This window comes from Nannospalax galili, unplaced genomic scaffold (assembly GCF_000622305.1).
Source record: "Nannospalax galili isolate Female #2095 unplaced genomic scaffold, S.galili_v1.0 scaffold136, whole genome shotgun sequence".
Taxonomy (NCBI): Eukaryota; Metazoa; Chordata; class Mammalia; order Rodentia; family Spalacidae; genus Nannospalax; species Nannospalax galili.
This window is the reverse complement of record NW_008340872.1, coordinates 4,007,140-4,022,936: the sequence shown is the minus strand read 5'-3', so window position 1 is coordinate 4,022,936 and position 15,797 is coordinate 4,007,140. Positions and strand designations below refer to the sequence as shown.

The window sequence follows — 15,797 nt, the reverse complement described above, 5'->3', positions numbered from 1 at the left end:
AGTAGTACTTTTATCTTGGGGGTAATCAACAGCTACTTAATTGGACTTGAAGCCCACTCAATGGGAGGAAACCCGTGTGGTACTATAAACCTAGCCAAATACACAGAGCTGGAGAGGTCATAGACCTTAAGAGAAAATTCCAAGGCTGTCACATCCCGAGACAGATGTAATTTCTTACTATGTGCAAAATATGGATCCTTAAATTTATAGACAAGTCTCCCAGTCAAAGAAGCTTCATTTTCAAGAGACAGAGATAATTACACAGTTGCATAACTGGTCACACACAGAGATTGTCTGTGAATTGCCCAAGCCTAAGTGGCATATCTAGGATGCAACCTCTATACCTAAGGCTCACAGAACATAAAACAAGGGATGAAGAGAACACTAATACACCTTTCAACTTTCATCAATAAAGCTCCCTCATGCAAAAGAGGGCCAAGAAAGAAAAAGGTCACAAATGGCCAAAACGCAGAGAATAAAAGTCTGCAGAGTGTGAGTCCTTGGCCAGGACTCCTATATTAAAATCTGCCCACCCAGGGCTCAGGGACCATTGCAGAGGAGGCAGAGGGATTGTAAGAGCCAGGGAAGAGATGCATGAACATAAGTAAATAGTCTTACAGGCGCCAGGGACCCTTCTTATACAAACCTACAGCAATGGTGCCAGCAGGCATAAGACCCATGCAAACTTAAACAGACAGAAACCCAGCACAGAACTGTGGGAATGGACAGTAGGCTACAATCTCGGTCAAAAAATTATTGGCAGCTAATTACTGCTGAGTGAGGAAGAGATGATTTTCTTAAAGTGTGTGTGTGGGGTGTCTCTAGATAGGCTGGCTAGATCCCAGTGAATGAATTTGCACTTAGGGACATCTGGGGACACTAACATTATATGATAGGCCTTAACACAAATGACAGAATTATGAATTCCAGTGGGGGGTGGCTACAGGAGGGTACCAAAGAGGAAGGGGGTATAAAGATGATTTTCTCAGCCAGGCGTGGAGGGGAATGCCTTTACTCCCAGCACTTGGGAGGCAGAGGCAGGTGGATCTCTGTGAGTTCAAGGCTAGCCTGGTCTACATAATGAGTTCCAGGACACCTAGGGCTACAGGGAGACCCTGTCTCAAAAAGACCAAAAAAAAAATAATTTTTTTTTCTCTACAAAAACTCAATAAAAATTTTTTTCAAAAAAAGAAAAAATATAAGCCAGTGAGGTAATGCAACCTGTTAATTCCAACACTTGGGAAGTAGAGGAAGGGGGACCAGGAATTCAAGGTTTACCTTACCTTCATAGTGATTTTTGGGATGGAAGGAAGAAAGGAAGGGAGGGAGGGAAGAACTTATAAATAGTTATTTATACAGCAATGCCATACAAATGAAATATAACATGAGACATCTACAATTTTTTAATTATCAGGAAGATATCTTAAATAAAAGTAAAAAGAGGAAATTAAATATATTTGACTTAAGTATTATTTCAACATGTAATCAATAGAAACAAGTATTTGAGATAGTTCATATTCTTCTTCCAATTTTTTGTACCACGTTTGAAACTCAGTGCATTTGATATTTAGAACTTTTCTTAATTTGGACGAGACACATTTCAAACTTTCAGTAGTTGCTATATCTACTCTAGTGAACAAGGCACAGGAGAGGACATCTAAAGGCCGAGAGATCAAGGCTCATACTTCCTGTACTATCATGCTCTACAAGTCCTAACACTGCAGCGTGGTCTTCCAACCGAATTAGAAGTCAGAAGGAATTTTATTGACAGTCAAGGAAAGTCCAAATGAATCAGTAAATAGAAATAATCTTACTACTTAGCAATTTCAAAGCTTATAATAAGTACTATGTAAGAACTATCAGTTTTACCTGTCAAAAGCAGGTGCATTGGCTTCAAATCCCCTTGACATACGAACACGATGCGACCCCACCTTAGACAAGAAAAATAATATACTCCATCATATCAAAACCCACTGTGTAGACAAAAGAAATAACAAGACTTGAAATATGCAACAGTTTGCTTGCTCAGCACACAGGAGGAAATGAAAGAACTGATCTTCATTTGTGATAACTTTTTTTTTTTGTCCTTTTGAGACAGGATCTCATTGTAGCCCCAGTTGGCCTGGAACTCGCTATGTAGACCTACCAGGCTGGCCTTATTCTCACAGAAATTTGTCTCCCTCTGCCTCTCAAGTGCTGGGACTAAAGGCATGCACCACCATGCCCTGACAAAACAAATAGAAAATAAGCTCTAATGTGCTTATTTAATTTCATAACTGAATTAACAGTATTAGCATTTATTAAGTGAATGTTTAATGAATGCTTGAAATATGCCAGGCATGGTGTTGCCAGGAGTTGGAGGCAGGAGGACTGCAAACTTGAGACCAGTCTAGACTATACAGCAAAATAGTTACAAACCACTAAACAGGATCCTCAAATACATCCCAGTCCTGAGTACTCAAAACATGTAATACCATTTACAACCACCTAAGTCAAAAGAACTCTGGTTTGGTTCCTTAAAATAATTCATACTTAGACATGGTGTTCTTCTTCTTCTTCTTTTTTTTTTTTTAAAGCAATTATCCTCTTCAAGTCTCTTAAAATCAATCATATATTTTCATTCTTTTATTACTGACTCTTTTATTTAATAGTGGAGAAAACATTTTGGTGTAAAGTATATTCACAAAAAGGATCTACTCTCAGGAGGCTGAGACAGGAAAATTGGCATGAGTTCCTGGCCAGCCTAGACAACACAGTGAGTACCAGGCTAGCTGGTACTATATAGTAAGACCCTGTCTTAAACCTAACCCAAACCAAACCAAAACAAAAGACCAATCCATTCTTACTGAAAACAGTGTTGACTTTAGAAACTAAGCTAAGTAAGTGTGAAAAACACTGCCTTGGGCTTTAATTACCACTTTTGTTAATCCTTGATGTATCCTGAATAAACTGTACCACTGAAAAAATTCAGGTCTACAATTTTTCTCCACAAAGACCCAACTTAGAATGTGAGAGAGATCTAGCAGTAAAAAACCAAGCAAGACATTTTTTTTCTGTCTCGTCTCAATACTAAATGGCTGCAATACAAATCTAACTAGATTACCCATACCCAGAAGCCTACAATGAATATAGCACTTTAAGCCCTAAGAATTTCTCAATACAATAAAATATAAGATTACACTATTGGGAACAATTTAATATTATAACCTTATATTTTAAAGTATTTTATAAAGATTAAGTGATTATATTTAAGAAATGAAGCTTAAAGTTATCAGAAATATATTGAAGATGACAGGTCATCACAAATTACAAAGCAAAATTCCAGGAGCAAACATAGTGAAAAAAGAGCAGATGACCCTGATAAGCAGTTGTGTGCCAGGCACTCACTGGTTTAAGGTGGTTTTCAGGTAGTCCTTAAAGTAACATATGAAGGAGACACTATTAATATCATTCCCATTTTACAGATAAGGAAACTAAGACATAAAGAGGAATTTAATCAATTGCCCAAGCTAGTAATGGTTGAGTAAAGATCTCAAATAAGCTTTTAAAAAGAAACTATCAAATTCTTCTACCTAAAAGGACCAAACCATTATACACTAAAATAAGATGATAATAAGAAAAACACTTTAAAAACCTTGAAATTTAAAAACTTAAATAAGCACCTGAATTTCTATGGCTCTATGGTATGAATGTGGTTTGTCCTGTAAGCCTTCATGCACTGGAAATGTAGTCCCCAGGGTGGCAGTGGTGAAGGTGTTGCAGTTAAGAGGTGGGGCTTCACACTTGGAAGATGACTGGCTTATTGGGAGAGCTGCCCTGGTGTGGGAATGCTGGTTTCCTAGTGTAAGCTCTTATGGGAGCAAGTGGTTATAAAAGCCTGAGGCAAGTGATTTTAAAAGCCTAAGACTTTCTTTGGACTCCTGGTCAAAGACTCGATCTCTTCTTTCCATACACACTCCCATCACAATGTCACCAACCCTTATGCTGCTTCACCAGTTGCCGAACCAATGGGACACCTAACCTAACCTAACACCTAACCTAACTTTCAGTCCCTCCAGATTTATAAGCCAAAATAAAACTTTATTTTTATAAAATTGGCCTAACTCAGGTAATTCATTACACTAATAAAAACTGATTAATAGACTATTTGAGAGAGCATTAAAAGGGAAAATGTCTCAGATAAGACTTTTCAGATCCACATTTGTGAATGTAGCTAGAATTAACTTGCAGTAGAATGATCAGTGAATTAAAGAGATGTGTTGAAAATTTAGAGAATATGGAAATTTTTAAAGATGAAAAAAAATTACTAAATGTCAGACACATACTTGCAACCCTGGCTGCTCCCAGAACAATGGCACAGATCCTCGGATCTGTATGAAGGAAGAGATGCAGTCATCTAAGTATACAACCTACAAAATAATCCAAAGGAACAAACTGTTACTGCTATTAGAAAAACCAGTTACTAACATCTGTTGTGCAGTAGCTATATTTTACGATCTTTTTCTCTTAAACACAAATTGTCCTGATCAAAATATTCAAAAACAGGACACTAGCTAAGCTTTAGTCAATGATAATCAAGAAAACCATAAAATGTAAGAATCACAACTTTTTTTTTGTTTTTTTGAGACAGGGTCTCCCTGTAGCCCCAGCTGACCTGGAACTCTCTTTGTAGACCGGGGTGGCCTTGAACTCACAGAGATCCGCCTGCCTCTGCCTCCCAAGTGCTGGGATTACAGGCAAGTGCCACCATGCCCGGCTTTAAGAATCACAACTTTTTAAAAGAAACAAATTTCAGACACACACACACACACACACACACACACACTTTTATACTTCATTTAATTCATTCCTTTGCTTTTTTATATTTTTCAAAACTTTAATTTGGTGCTGGAGAGATGGCTCAGCAGTTAAGAGCACTAAAAGCTTTTGCAGAGGACCTAGAATTGGTTCCCAGCACCTACATGGTGGCTAACAACTGTCCAAAACTCCAGTTCCAGGGAAGTCAATGCCCTCTTCTGGCCTCCGGCACTGCATGACAACGATGCACGATGCACTTACATACATGTAGTCAACACAGTCATACACATAAAATAAAAAGCAAATTTATTTTTTAAAAAGACCAATTTTGAAGATCTGAGTTGGAGCAAATGTATGGCACTATGTCAGACTACTACTTGGTTAATATTATGCATTTGGAGAACCATAGCTGTGTAAGCCCATTTTAGGAAAGCATTTCTTAAGGCCAATAAGTGGTCAAGAACATCAAGTCAACATGCCAAAATGTAATATAAATCAAGTAAAACTCTAGTATTTTCCATGTTTCTCTTATAGCACATAAAAAATATAAACAACACTCTGTACCTGTTCTGTTTCTACAAAGTTGGCAACGTGACCATCATCATTTGTTCCCCGGACATTAAACCTAGTCCCAGCTCGTTCACAGCTTAATCTTGAAATGAGGCAAGCCTTTGCCTGTTTATGAGCAGCATAAATTGTTCTGATTTCTACTCCTCCACACATAAGACGTAATAGCCAGTCATCACAATTCACACCATAGTGCTTGAGATGTAAATGCAAAGACTGATTCCTAAGGGAAAAAGAAGTAACTGAATTAGGTTACTGAATATAAAACAACAAAGTAGAAAATTTAATACATTAATTTATTATTATTTAAAGGCTACTCAAATAAAGCAATTTATTTACCCTTACTATGCTAAAAAGGGCTATAAAATGAAATGGAGAGTCTTAGTCATGTGATCTATAAGCGGGCACCAAAAACTCTTTATTTTGGGGGTTTTGATATCTGTGCCCCATTTCTGTTCTATTTTTTATACACCACACATATACCTAATTTGTTCCAAAAGGGATTACACAAATACATCCTACTTTAAAGAGAAGTCCAGACAGTGTAGACATGGTGTTTTCTCAGTCTGTCTGTCTGTCTATCTATCTACAGATAGACATATTTGAGACAGGGTCTCACTATGTAACCCTAGCTGGCCTGGAAAGCACTATGAAGACCAGGTCTCTGCCTCCTGAGTGCTGGGATTAAAGGCATGTGCCGCCACAACCAGCCTTATTTATTTATTTAGGTATTTGAAATGAAAAAAAATCACTTTTATTACATATTTTAAATCTTTTTTTCTGATTAAATTTGTCCTTCATGAAATTCATACATGTACATAGTATACATTCTGTTGATATTTTTCTTACATATAGGATTTTTTTTTTATATTGAATTTTTGCAATTTCATATAATATAATTTCATGGTATTTAGATCTCCTCCCATATCCATACCTCCTCTTGCGGCTCCCCATTTAATTAAATGTATTCTATCATATACATAATAAGGCCTACAGAATCTAATTTGTGTCCTCAAATGTTGTTCAGTGTGGGTTCATCCACTGGAACCTGGTTAACTTTGAAAGAAAGAGACTGCCTTTCCCACTCTAAGCAGCCATCAGTTGCCACAAATTTTCTTAGGGTGGGTTGGGGTTTCTTACCTACTTCCTCATATCTATGCTGGGATTCTATCTGGTTTGAACTTGCATGGGACTTGTACATGCTGTCATCATTACTGTGAATTCATATGAGTAACTGATCAGCTATATGGAAAACTCTTGCTTCCTTGTTGTTAGGGTTCCAAACAGCAGCAGCTTCCCCCCTCCCCAGCAGGGACCTACAGACTTTGGAGCCCGAAAAAGGGAACTTAGCTGATAAGCACCTTGACCTTTGAAGTCAAGGGAAACAAACTCTGCTGAGAAGCAGCCTGCCTTTCCTCTGACCTCCAAAGATAAGATAAGCAGATTCTACCTGATAACCAGAGATTTTAGAAGCTGTTTTTCTCTTAAGAGGGAAAAAGTAAACACTTCCAGACCCTAATCCTACCTGCTTTTCCTGCTTCCCCCTCCCTGATTTCTCCCCCAAACATTCCCCCCTTCCACACCCTAAAGCCCCCACATATAAAGTCCCAGCTCACAACCCGTGCGCTGACATCTTTCCCTTCCCTGCCCTTCCCTGACATCTTTCCCTTCCCTGCCATCTTTCCCTTCCCCGAGGGAAAGGTGCCCTGTGCGAAATAAATCTATATCCCACTGAGAATTCCATCTGTGCCCCGGTGCCTTCCTCCATCCGCACCACCCACTCTCTCCAACATTCCAACCTATCACTTGTAATCATTTATAACCCCTGGCTCTTAATCTTTCTGGCCCCCTTTTCTGCCAATGATCTCTGAGCCTTGGTTTATTTATTTATTTTTAATTTTGAACTTTATTTGGGAGTGGATCCCAGGGCCTCACTCCTATTAAGTAAGTGCTCTACCACTGAGCATATCCACAGGCCCATTCAAATACTGTAGTATTGTAGATATCAAATCCGGTTTGGTTTTTATACTTAAATGGAAAAATGTTTTATTAAAAAAAAAAACACAAAGAAGCCCAATAATTAAGAAGCAAAAGATGAAAGTATTCAGAGTCACTATGGCTAAAGCATAAGTGGGGGACTGGAGCCTTACTAAGTTCATCTTCCTCTGTTGACTACTCTTTAGGGGTCTCTACTGGAACCATAGTCCTTCAGAGAACATAAATGGAAGAGTCTGTAGAATCCTCTAGCACACCTACTACTACGAAAAATGTCATTCAGGAAAAGACTCCAACAATTCACAAGTTAAATTTCTATATTATTGAAGGTTCTGAGTTTTAAGACTAATCATTTTACATGGAAACCTTGTTTAGATGCTCTACACTACATTGGCATCTTAAATGAGATTTAAGAATTGTAACGGTGCCTTCTCAAACATTCAGGTCATGAATAACAGCAATAAGCAGCAGAGCTGTTAGAGCAGCAGTTCTCAACTCCCTGCCCCTCAGGTCACAGGCTGCAGTGGAGATACACTAATGATGGTCATGTGCAGTTCCAGTAGACCAACTACTAGCCTGACTCTTCTTAAACATTTGAGAAAGCAAAATGAAATATAAATAAGTGATGAGACCACTACTGGGATAATAGTAAATCTAATGGCCATCATTTAACAAATACAATGACTTGAGCTCTCTTACTATTACTTACTCTGATCTGAGGCAGACCTCATTTGATTATGACCCAGCATGCACAAAGCATTAACAGCTGGGAGCCATGCCATAGTACATTTAAATGGAACTCACTGACATGGACACAGGACCTTAGGCATTTTATATGGGTAGTTACTTCTCTGCTGTGAGCGTACATTTTTCTCTACTGTACTGCTGTTTTAAGTCTATCCACATTTATGCACAAGTCTTGACTAGCAGGAGCTTAAAATCTCTAATGAAATGCAACTATACAGTACTTGGCACTCTGGCTATAAAATTTATTATATCTTTAAAAACTTTCAGGTTAAGCTATAAGGATGTGAATTCTAAAAATTTTCATTCTCCTAAGCAAACTGAAATTCAAGTGTGTCAATTCTTTTCTTGGTCTTTTTGAGACAGGGTCTTCCTGCAGCCCTGGCTGGCCTGGAACTCACTATGTAGACCAGGCTGGCTTTGAACTCACAGAGATCCACCTGCCTCTGCCTACTGAGTGCTGGGCCATTACTCCTGGCAAGTGTGTCAATTCTTAGCAAAAAGTGAGCAAAATTCACTTCTGTTCAACCTGTCTATTAAACAAACTCCCTCAGTCCTTTGTGATTGAAAAATGTTCTATCTCCACCTTTAATTAAATAAAAAGATAAAAGACTTATTCTTACAGATTATACTTTGCAAATACAACTTGCTTGATTTTTAATGTGATGGGAAAGCTTTTCTCTGTCAGTCTAAGGCACTGGGGTGGGAATGAGCAGAGAACAAAAGGAGAGGACAGTTGCCCTAAGTAAAACAGCAATAAAAATCACCTATTTCAAAGGGCTTTGATATTTTCCACCAGAAAAAAGCACAAGGTTGGCAAACGTTTAACTCTGGAAAGTCTATTTCTATGCTAGACATAAGTATATCCCATCACCACTGGCTTCTTTGAGCTAACAGGGCTTTCTCCCCCTTCATCTGTTCCATCACTCCCTATCTCTTCTTTCCCACCTCTTTTCATCTCCTTTGCTAAGTTCAAATCCCTGACAGACAGTGCTTTACAGCCTTTGTTTATTCTGTCCTCTTTTCCTCTTCTCTCCTTTGACCCAAGACACCTCCATGTAAGTTACGAGGTGTAACTAGAAGAGAGCCTGCTTTCCTTAAACAGTTGTCAACTTTGAGCTCTCTGACGGGACAAATGTATCAAATGTCAATATAAAATTTAAGAACCATGTAGATCCCTCCAGTTGAAAGATGATAAAAATATTTCATTCTTCAGAATAAGTCACTCTCACCTAAAATAGGACCAAGGAAAATGCTCTGAAATCATATGGAGAAAGAGAGAGAGAGAGAGAGAGAGAGAGAGAGAGAGAGAGAGAGAAGATACACAAGGCAATGCCTTGAATCTGAACTACTGAGGGAAGCCAAGAGCAGTGTCCTGTGGCTTTCACCTTATAATGTATATTAATATAATGAAATACAATTTCTATGTACATTAAAGAGAAAAGTCATTATTGGTGCTGGTTATAGACAATAGAAGCACTGTTATCAGAAATCTGGTCTGCTACAATAAAGCCATATTACTCTTAGTCTGATGTGTTCTGCTCACCATTTGTACCTGCCTATAGTACAGCACAGCTACATACCATCATGTAATACACAATGATACCTACCTAACTGTATTTCCTGCAGTGCTGGACTTTGTCCCAATACAATATTTCTTCACAGCCTGCTGCTCTTAAATCAAGACCATCTACTCAGCCTAGGAAAATGCTCACCTGTCTAGTATGCACAAAGCCCCAAAGAAAGAAGGTTCGTCTACTTACAATCTTAAAATTGAAAATAATAAGGGAATATTGGCTTAGAAGGATAATGTGAGAGACAAGATCACAAAACTAAGATTAATGAGTGACACAATTGTACTACAAATAAGTAATTTTCAAACTTAAGTATGTTGAGCATATTTCTGAAATGAAATATCAGTCTAGACCAGGAAGACATGCCAACATCAATAAGCTGACAATGGTTGACTATTGTGAAGGCCTGAGCTCAGCTCTGAGTTGAGTCAACTCAGAGCTGAGGTCAGGCCTTCACAGACTATCATGCTCTACTGAGGACTCACAAGCAGGAGAGAGGTTCACATTCAAACAGCAAAATCCATCCTTTGCTCTCTCTGGAAATAGCCACATCATGTCCCAAATCCCCAAGTTATATACCATACATAAGGGAAAAATGAAATACAGACTCACCAGAAAAATCTATTGTCAGTTGTGTGTTCTTGCATGCTGCGATGTGCATTAAGACTCAGATCTAAACTGACTCCAGATGCAGACCATGCAAAATAAAAGTTTCCTGAGTTCAAAACTTTTCGTACTTCTGAAATACGATCCTCATCTGAAGCATCAACTCGGAGTGATATAAATTCAGTGGAAGTAACTCGGAAAACTTCAGATTCTTGAATTTTTCCAACAGACATACATCCAGTGACAAGGACCAAATAATGTAACATGGTATCACCTGCAAAGTGAATAAATATCTTAACATTTTCAAGCTTTGTAGTTTCTTCTTTCTTGCATTTCCATTTTTTATTTTCTTTTAATATTTTATTATTTTTATGTTATGTGTATGAGGGTATTACCTGCGTGTAGGTAGGCGCACCCATGTCATGCAATGCCCTAGGAGGTCAGAAGAGAGTGTTGGATTCCCTGGAACTGGAGTTATGGAGGGTTGCTAGCTGCCATGTAGGTGCTGGGAATCAAACCTGGGTCCTCTGCAAGAGCCCAAGTGCTTTTAACAGCTGAGCCATCTCTCCAGTCCATGTTTTCACTTTTAAAATCTGATAATTTTGTTGTTGTTGTTGAGACAGCCTTGCTATGGTACCTAGGCTGGCCTTGAACTTCTAATCCTCCTGCCTCAGCCTATCAAATGCAAGGATTCTATAGGTGTATAGTACATTTGACCATTGGGGTTATTTTAAACTTATGGACATGTTTAACCTTACAACCAGAGGTTTATTTTTTTAATAGGGGGAAAATCCTTGTTTAAATACATTTAAAACATTAAAGCATACACAATGTCGCATTTACAAACTTCTTTCTATACTTACTTTGAGGCTATAAAATTATCAAAAAAATAGGTTGCCTTCGCTACCTTCCCTTAGGATGAACAGAAGTTTGGATAAAACAATAAACTGCAACTTCTGTAAATGGTAAAGTTTAGAAATGCCAAGCCAGGCCTTTAAGCTCAGCACTCAGTAGAAAGAGGCAGGCAAGGTCTTTGTGAGCTCAAGGCCAGCCTGGGTTTACATAGCGAGACTTTGTCTCAAAAACACCCAAACAAACAAAAAATTTAAAATGTCATATAAAAATTTGAGCTGAAGGTGATGGCATATGAAAATAAGTCTTGGTGACAATTTATAAAGTGATTTGGTTTAGAAATGCCAAGCCAGGCCTTTAAGCTCAGCACTCAGTAGAAAGAGGCAGGCAAGGTCTTTGTGAGCTCAAGGCCAGCCTGGGTTTACATAGCGAGACTTTGTCTCAAAAACACCCAAACAAACAAAAAATTTAAAATGTCATATAAAAATTTGAGCTGAAGGTGATGGCATATGAAAATAAGTCTTGGTGACAATTTATAAAGTGATTTGGTTCATATTTTGTGCGTTTTTTTTTTTTTTGTGGTGGTGGGATGGGGTGAGACAGGGTCTCACTATGTGGTCCAGGCCAAACTCATGATCCTCCTGACTTTACCTCCCAAATGCTAGGATTCCCAGCACACACCATTATACTCCACTCAAACATTTTTATCACGTAATTGCAACAAAGAAATTAGTATGAAGTTGAAAGTCAGCAACATGGCTCTGGCGCAGGCAGAAGTGGCCCTGAATTATGGTTCCGTTATGTGTTATCCAGACTAAATTCAGTATGTTAGCATGACCAGCCTTATGAAAAGGAATTAAAACATTTATCTTGGGGCTAGAGAGATGGCTCAGAAGCTAAAAGCACTTGCTGTTCTTGTAGAGGGCTGAGGTTCGGTTCCCAGAACCCACATGGCAGCTAACAACCATGTACAACTCCAGTTCTAGGGGATCCAATGCTCTCTCCTGGCCTCTGCATGCACATATGGGTGCACTTACATACATGCAGAGAAAACACTTGATAGAATGTGTAAATTGCAGGACAGCCATAAGCTTCCTTAAAGGAAGCCATAAGGACAAATTCCTCAAGGTGGCCAAATGGCCCAAATTGGCAACTTGGCCTCTGCTCAAGTCTTATCAACTGGTCACTTCCCTGGATGACAGAAACAGTTTACGGGGTCAGCTTAACTCCTGCCTGGCCTTTGCTCAAGACTTATCAACTGATCACTGCCCGCCCCCCCGGCTGTTTACAGAGTCAATCTAACTCCTTTGGTACCATAAGATAACTTGCCTACTGAGTCTGAGAAAATAACTTCAGGAAGAAGACCCTTAATTACCCCCAAGGACACTGACACCTGACACTGAGCAAATTCCTGCAGCTGCATTCAGCAGAATTCTATGTAAGTCCAGATTGCTCTGCCTTTCTTTGCTGATGCCTGTTTCTGAAGATGGCAGAGGCCCTTTGCTTTGTTCTCCTAAATAAAGGAACATATTCCTTGCCTGTTGCAGGTCTGGTTTTGGTTCTTATTTCTTAACCTTAAACTCCTTCCTTTTTCTGCTCTCCTAAATCTAACAACACTTATACACATAAAAAATAATTTTAAAATTTTTATAAAACTGTTTATGTCAGGATTACAATTAAGACAATATCAGTACAGCACCCAGGCAGTCTTTGCACTTGATAGATTAATAATAAATGGTCTCCATCTTATAGACCAGTGTTGCTCAAAGCAGAGTCTATCAATTGTCAGCATCACAAAATGAGAAAAGGTATCTGTATCATAAGAGAAATCTACTACATAACTAAAACTCACCTTTAGTTTACTTTTTTTTGTTGTTGTCTTTTTGAGACAGCATCTCCCTGTAGTTCCAGCTGGCCTAGAACTCACTATGTAGATCAGGCTGGCCTCGAACTCAGAGATCTGCCTGCCTCTGCTTCTCAAGTGCTGGGACTAAAGGCGTGCGCCACCATGTCTGGCTAGTTTACTTTTTTTTAAAAACCATGTGTTGGATAAATATGCTGGTACAAGTCTACTTTCCCATAAACTGGTAGTAAAACATGAACCAGCATTGGTCTTTGTGCCACACTTCAAGTCATAACTTTACTGCTAATGAACGTTACTCTGAAGCCTATGGTAACATTAAGTGGTAGACAGAGGCTCAAGCTGAGCCCTTCTGCATCCAAAACAGATGTCTTTTCTACTATAAACCAGGGAAATCAGTGTGGCTCCCAGGAAGACACCTATTCCTAAATATACTAAGAAAGAAGCAAAGAAAAAAGGTAATGCTCTGATTTTTTTTTTTAAACCTGTTTAAACATGATACCATCTCTTGAACTTAAAAACCACAAGAACTTAAGAATGCTGCATGTCTCTCTGGGCAAGAAACATCCTAAGATTAGCCTAATTAACGTTAAAAGAACTACAACACTAAAGCTTAAACATGGCATCTGAAATGACATAGGCAGTCTCTCTCTAATCCTTAGAATTATAAAAACAGAACTCAAATAAGAATCATGATGAATAACAAACTTACCAAGATTCAACCGTAAAACACCCAGGAGTCCATATGCGTCTAGTACTTTGGTAAATGTACTTTTAATTGCCTCTTTTTCTGCAGATGCTGTTTTTAAAAAAAAGTTTTAGATGAAGAAAAATGATTGGAAACATCAGATGCTATTTAGTAATAAAGACAGAATTTGAACAAAAATTTCTAAATGAAATAGTCTTAACATCAATATATTATTACGTAAGGGCTTGTCTCGCACTATTTATTAACACATATTCTATTGTTGATCTGACCTGCTTTAGAGATGCATTTATCTTTGACAATGGGACTAGTGCTTGAACATAGAAACTTCTAAAGCATGTACACAATACAAGCATTAGCAATACCGACCACAAGGTTTAGTACAGCAATGGGGAAGTCTTCAGTCTGACCTCTATCATATTTTTTATGCTATAAAGCTACTGTTATCTTGCTAATGAGTACAACTCACAGAATAATTTCCCTGGAGCAGACTATTATGCTTATCCTGTTGAAAGAAAAAAAAAAAAAACAAAAACAAGAATGAAACAGCAACAACAAAATTTTCCTGAAACTTTAAAGGAAAAATCTTCCTAGTACTTAGGAGACATACATTTAAAATAGAACAAAGAACCAAAGAAGTATGAACCGATCTAGTATTTCAAAGAACAATTTCAAATTGTGCATCTGAACTCTGAAATTCAGAAAGGTATGGTCCTCTTCTTCATTCATCTGGGTTTCTGTCCAACTCTACTGCCCTCCTCTCCCTATTCCCACCCAACTCAATTCTTGGCTTGCCAGTTCACTCTGCTTCCCTGTCTCCTGCACTTGTCCTTTTCCCTGACCTCCTCTATCCGCAATACAAAATTTGAGCACCTCTGGAAGAACTCAAGTAAGCAGACTGCTGAGCTTCCCACTTCCTACCTATCTCTACTGCTGCTAATAGGGCCCTTCTCAACCCACTGCTCTGCCTAATATTCCTTGCTACTTCAAATTAGGGACTCTCTTCTTCTGCCTTAGAGTTCTCCAGAGTTCTAGAGTATCTTCCTTCCCCATTTGCTTTACCTTTCTACAGACTATCTACTCTTAGGCCTTCTTCCTCGTGATCTCACTTTCACCATCCAGTGAGTTGTGCTTACCACTTAGTTGTGCTCAGGTGTTGGCAGCACAGATTAAGACTAAAAACTCACTCAACTGATACATCAATTAAGTGTGGAACTTTCACTAACCATCCCACAAAACACCAGAGCAGGGAAGAATTCTATCACACCACTAAAGTAACAGGGTTTATATCTCATTCCAGGTCCCTAGAGGTCCTGGTATTACACTGCTTCATGTGTTTATAGAACAGCTACACTTATGGTTCAATACAAATATGTAAATTTACAACGTAAATTTACTCACATTTTCTAAAGTAAAACAGATTTTCTTCCTTTAAATACTACTACCTCATCAAGAGTACCATTGGTGGGGCTGGGAGTTTATCTCAGTGGCAGAACACTTCCCTAACATTTGCAAGGCACTGAATTTATTTTAAAAGAAAACAAAACATGTAAAATGTACACACAAAAGCAAATACTGAACAAACTCATATTTCTCATGACAGAAGATATGGTTTCCAGGACAGATATTATTCAAGAGTTTTACAGGTGGCATGACTGATATAGTAACAGGAATTATGGGTGTATCAGTGTCAGCAAAAATCATCATTTGGGTTCAGTAACAGCAGTCAGCAAGAGTTAAAAAATGTAACTTAATATTAAGTTATTATATTGTTATAAAATGCAAAATCTCTTTTAAACTTAATTATGAAACAAAATATTCTCATACTATAATATTAACTATTCTCATTAATGTGCTCAAAATAACATGACTAACATACCATCAGGCCTGATCAAGATCCATCTATTTTACTGTCACCCAACTCGAATAATGTAGGTAAATGCCAAGATGTTTAGTTATTTGTATTACCTGGATACACACACACACACACACACACACACACACACACACACACACACAGAGTGCACGCACACACTTAGGCTACAAGAAAGGAGTGGATGAGATTGCATTCTCTGTTAGGAATTCTTAGTTCCTC

At 38.3% G+C, this 15,797-nt stretch overlaps 1 protein-coding gene across 1 annotated transcript in view; it reads right to left on the bottom strand.

The window, feature by feature from the left end:
• Positions 1-15,797, bottom strand: part of Synj1 (synaptojanin 1) — a gene marked incomplete in the record, with an annotated part of 93,504 nt that overhangs the window by 60,185 nt on the left and 17,522 nt on the right. The window contains 5 exon segments of the mRNA XM_017798902.2: positions 1,870-1,931; positions 4,326-4,409; positions 5,362-5,587; positions 10,290-10,557; positions 13,709-13,795. Of these exon segments, the coding sequence (XP_017654391.1) occupies positions 1,870-1,931; positions 4,326-4,409; positions 5,362-5,587; positions 10,290-10,557; positions 13,709-13,795 (727 nt within the window).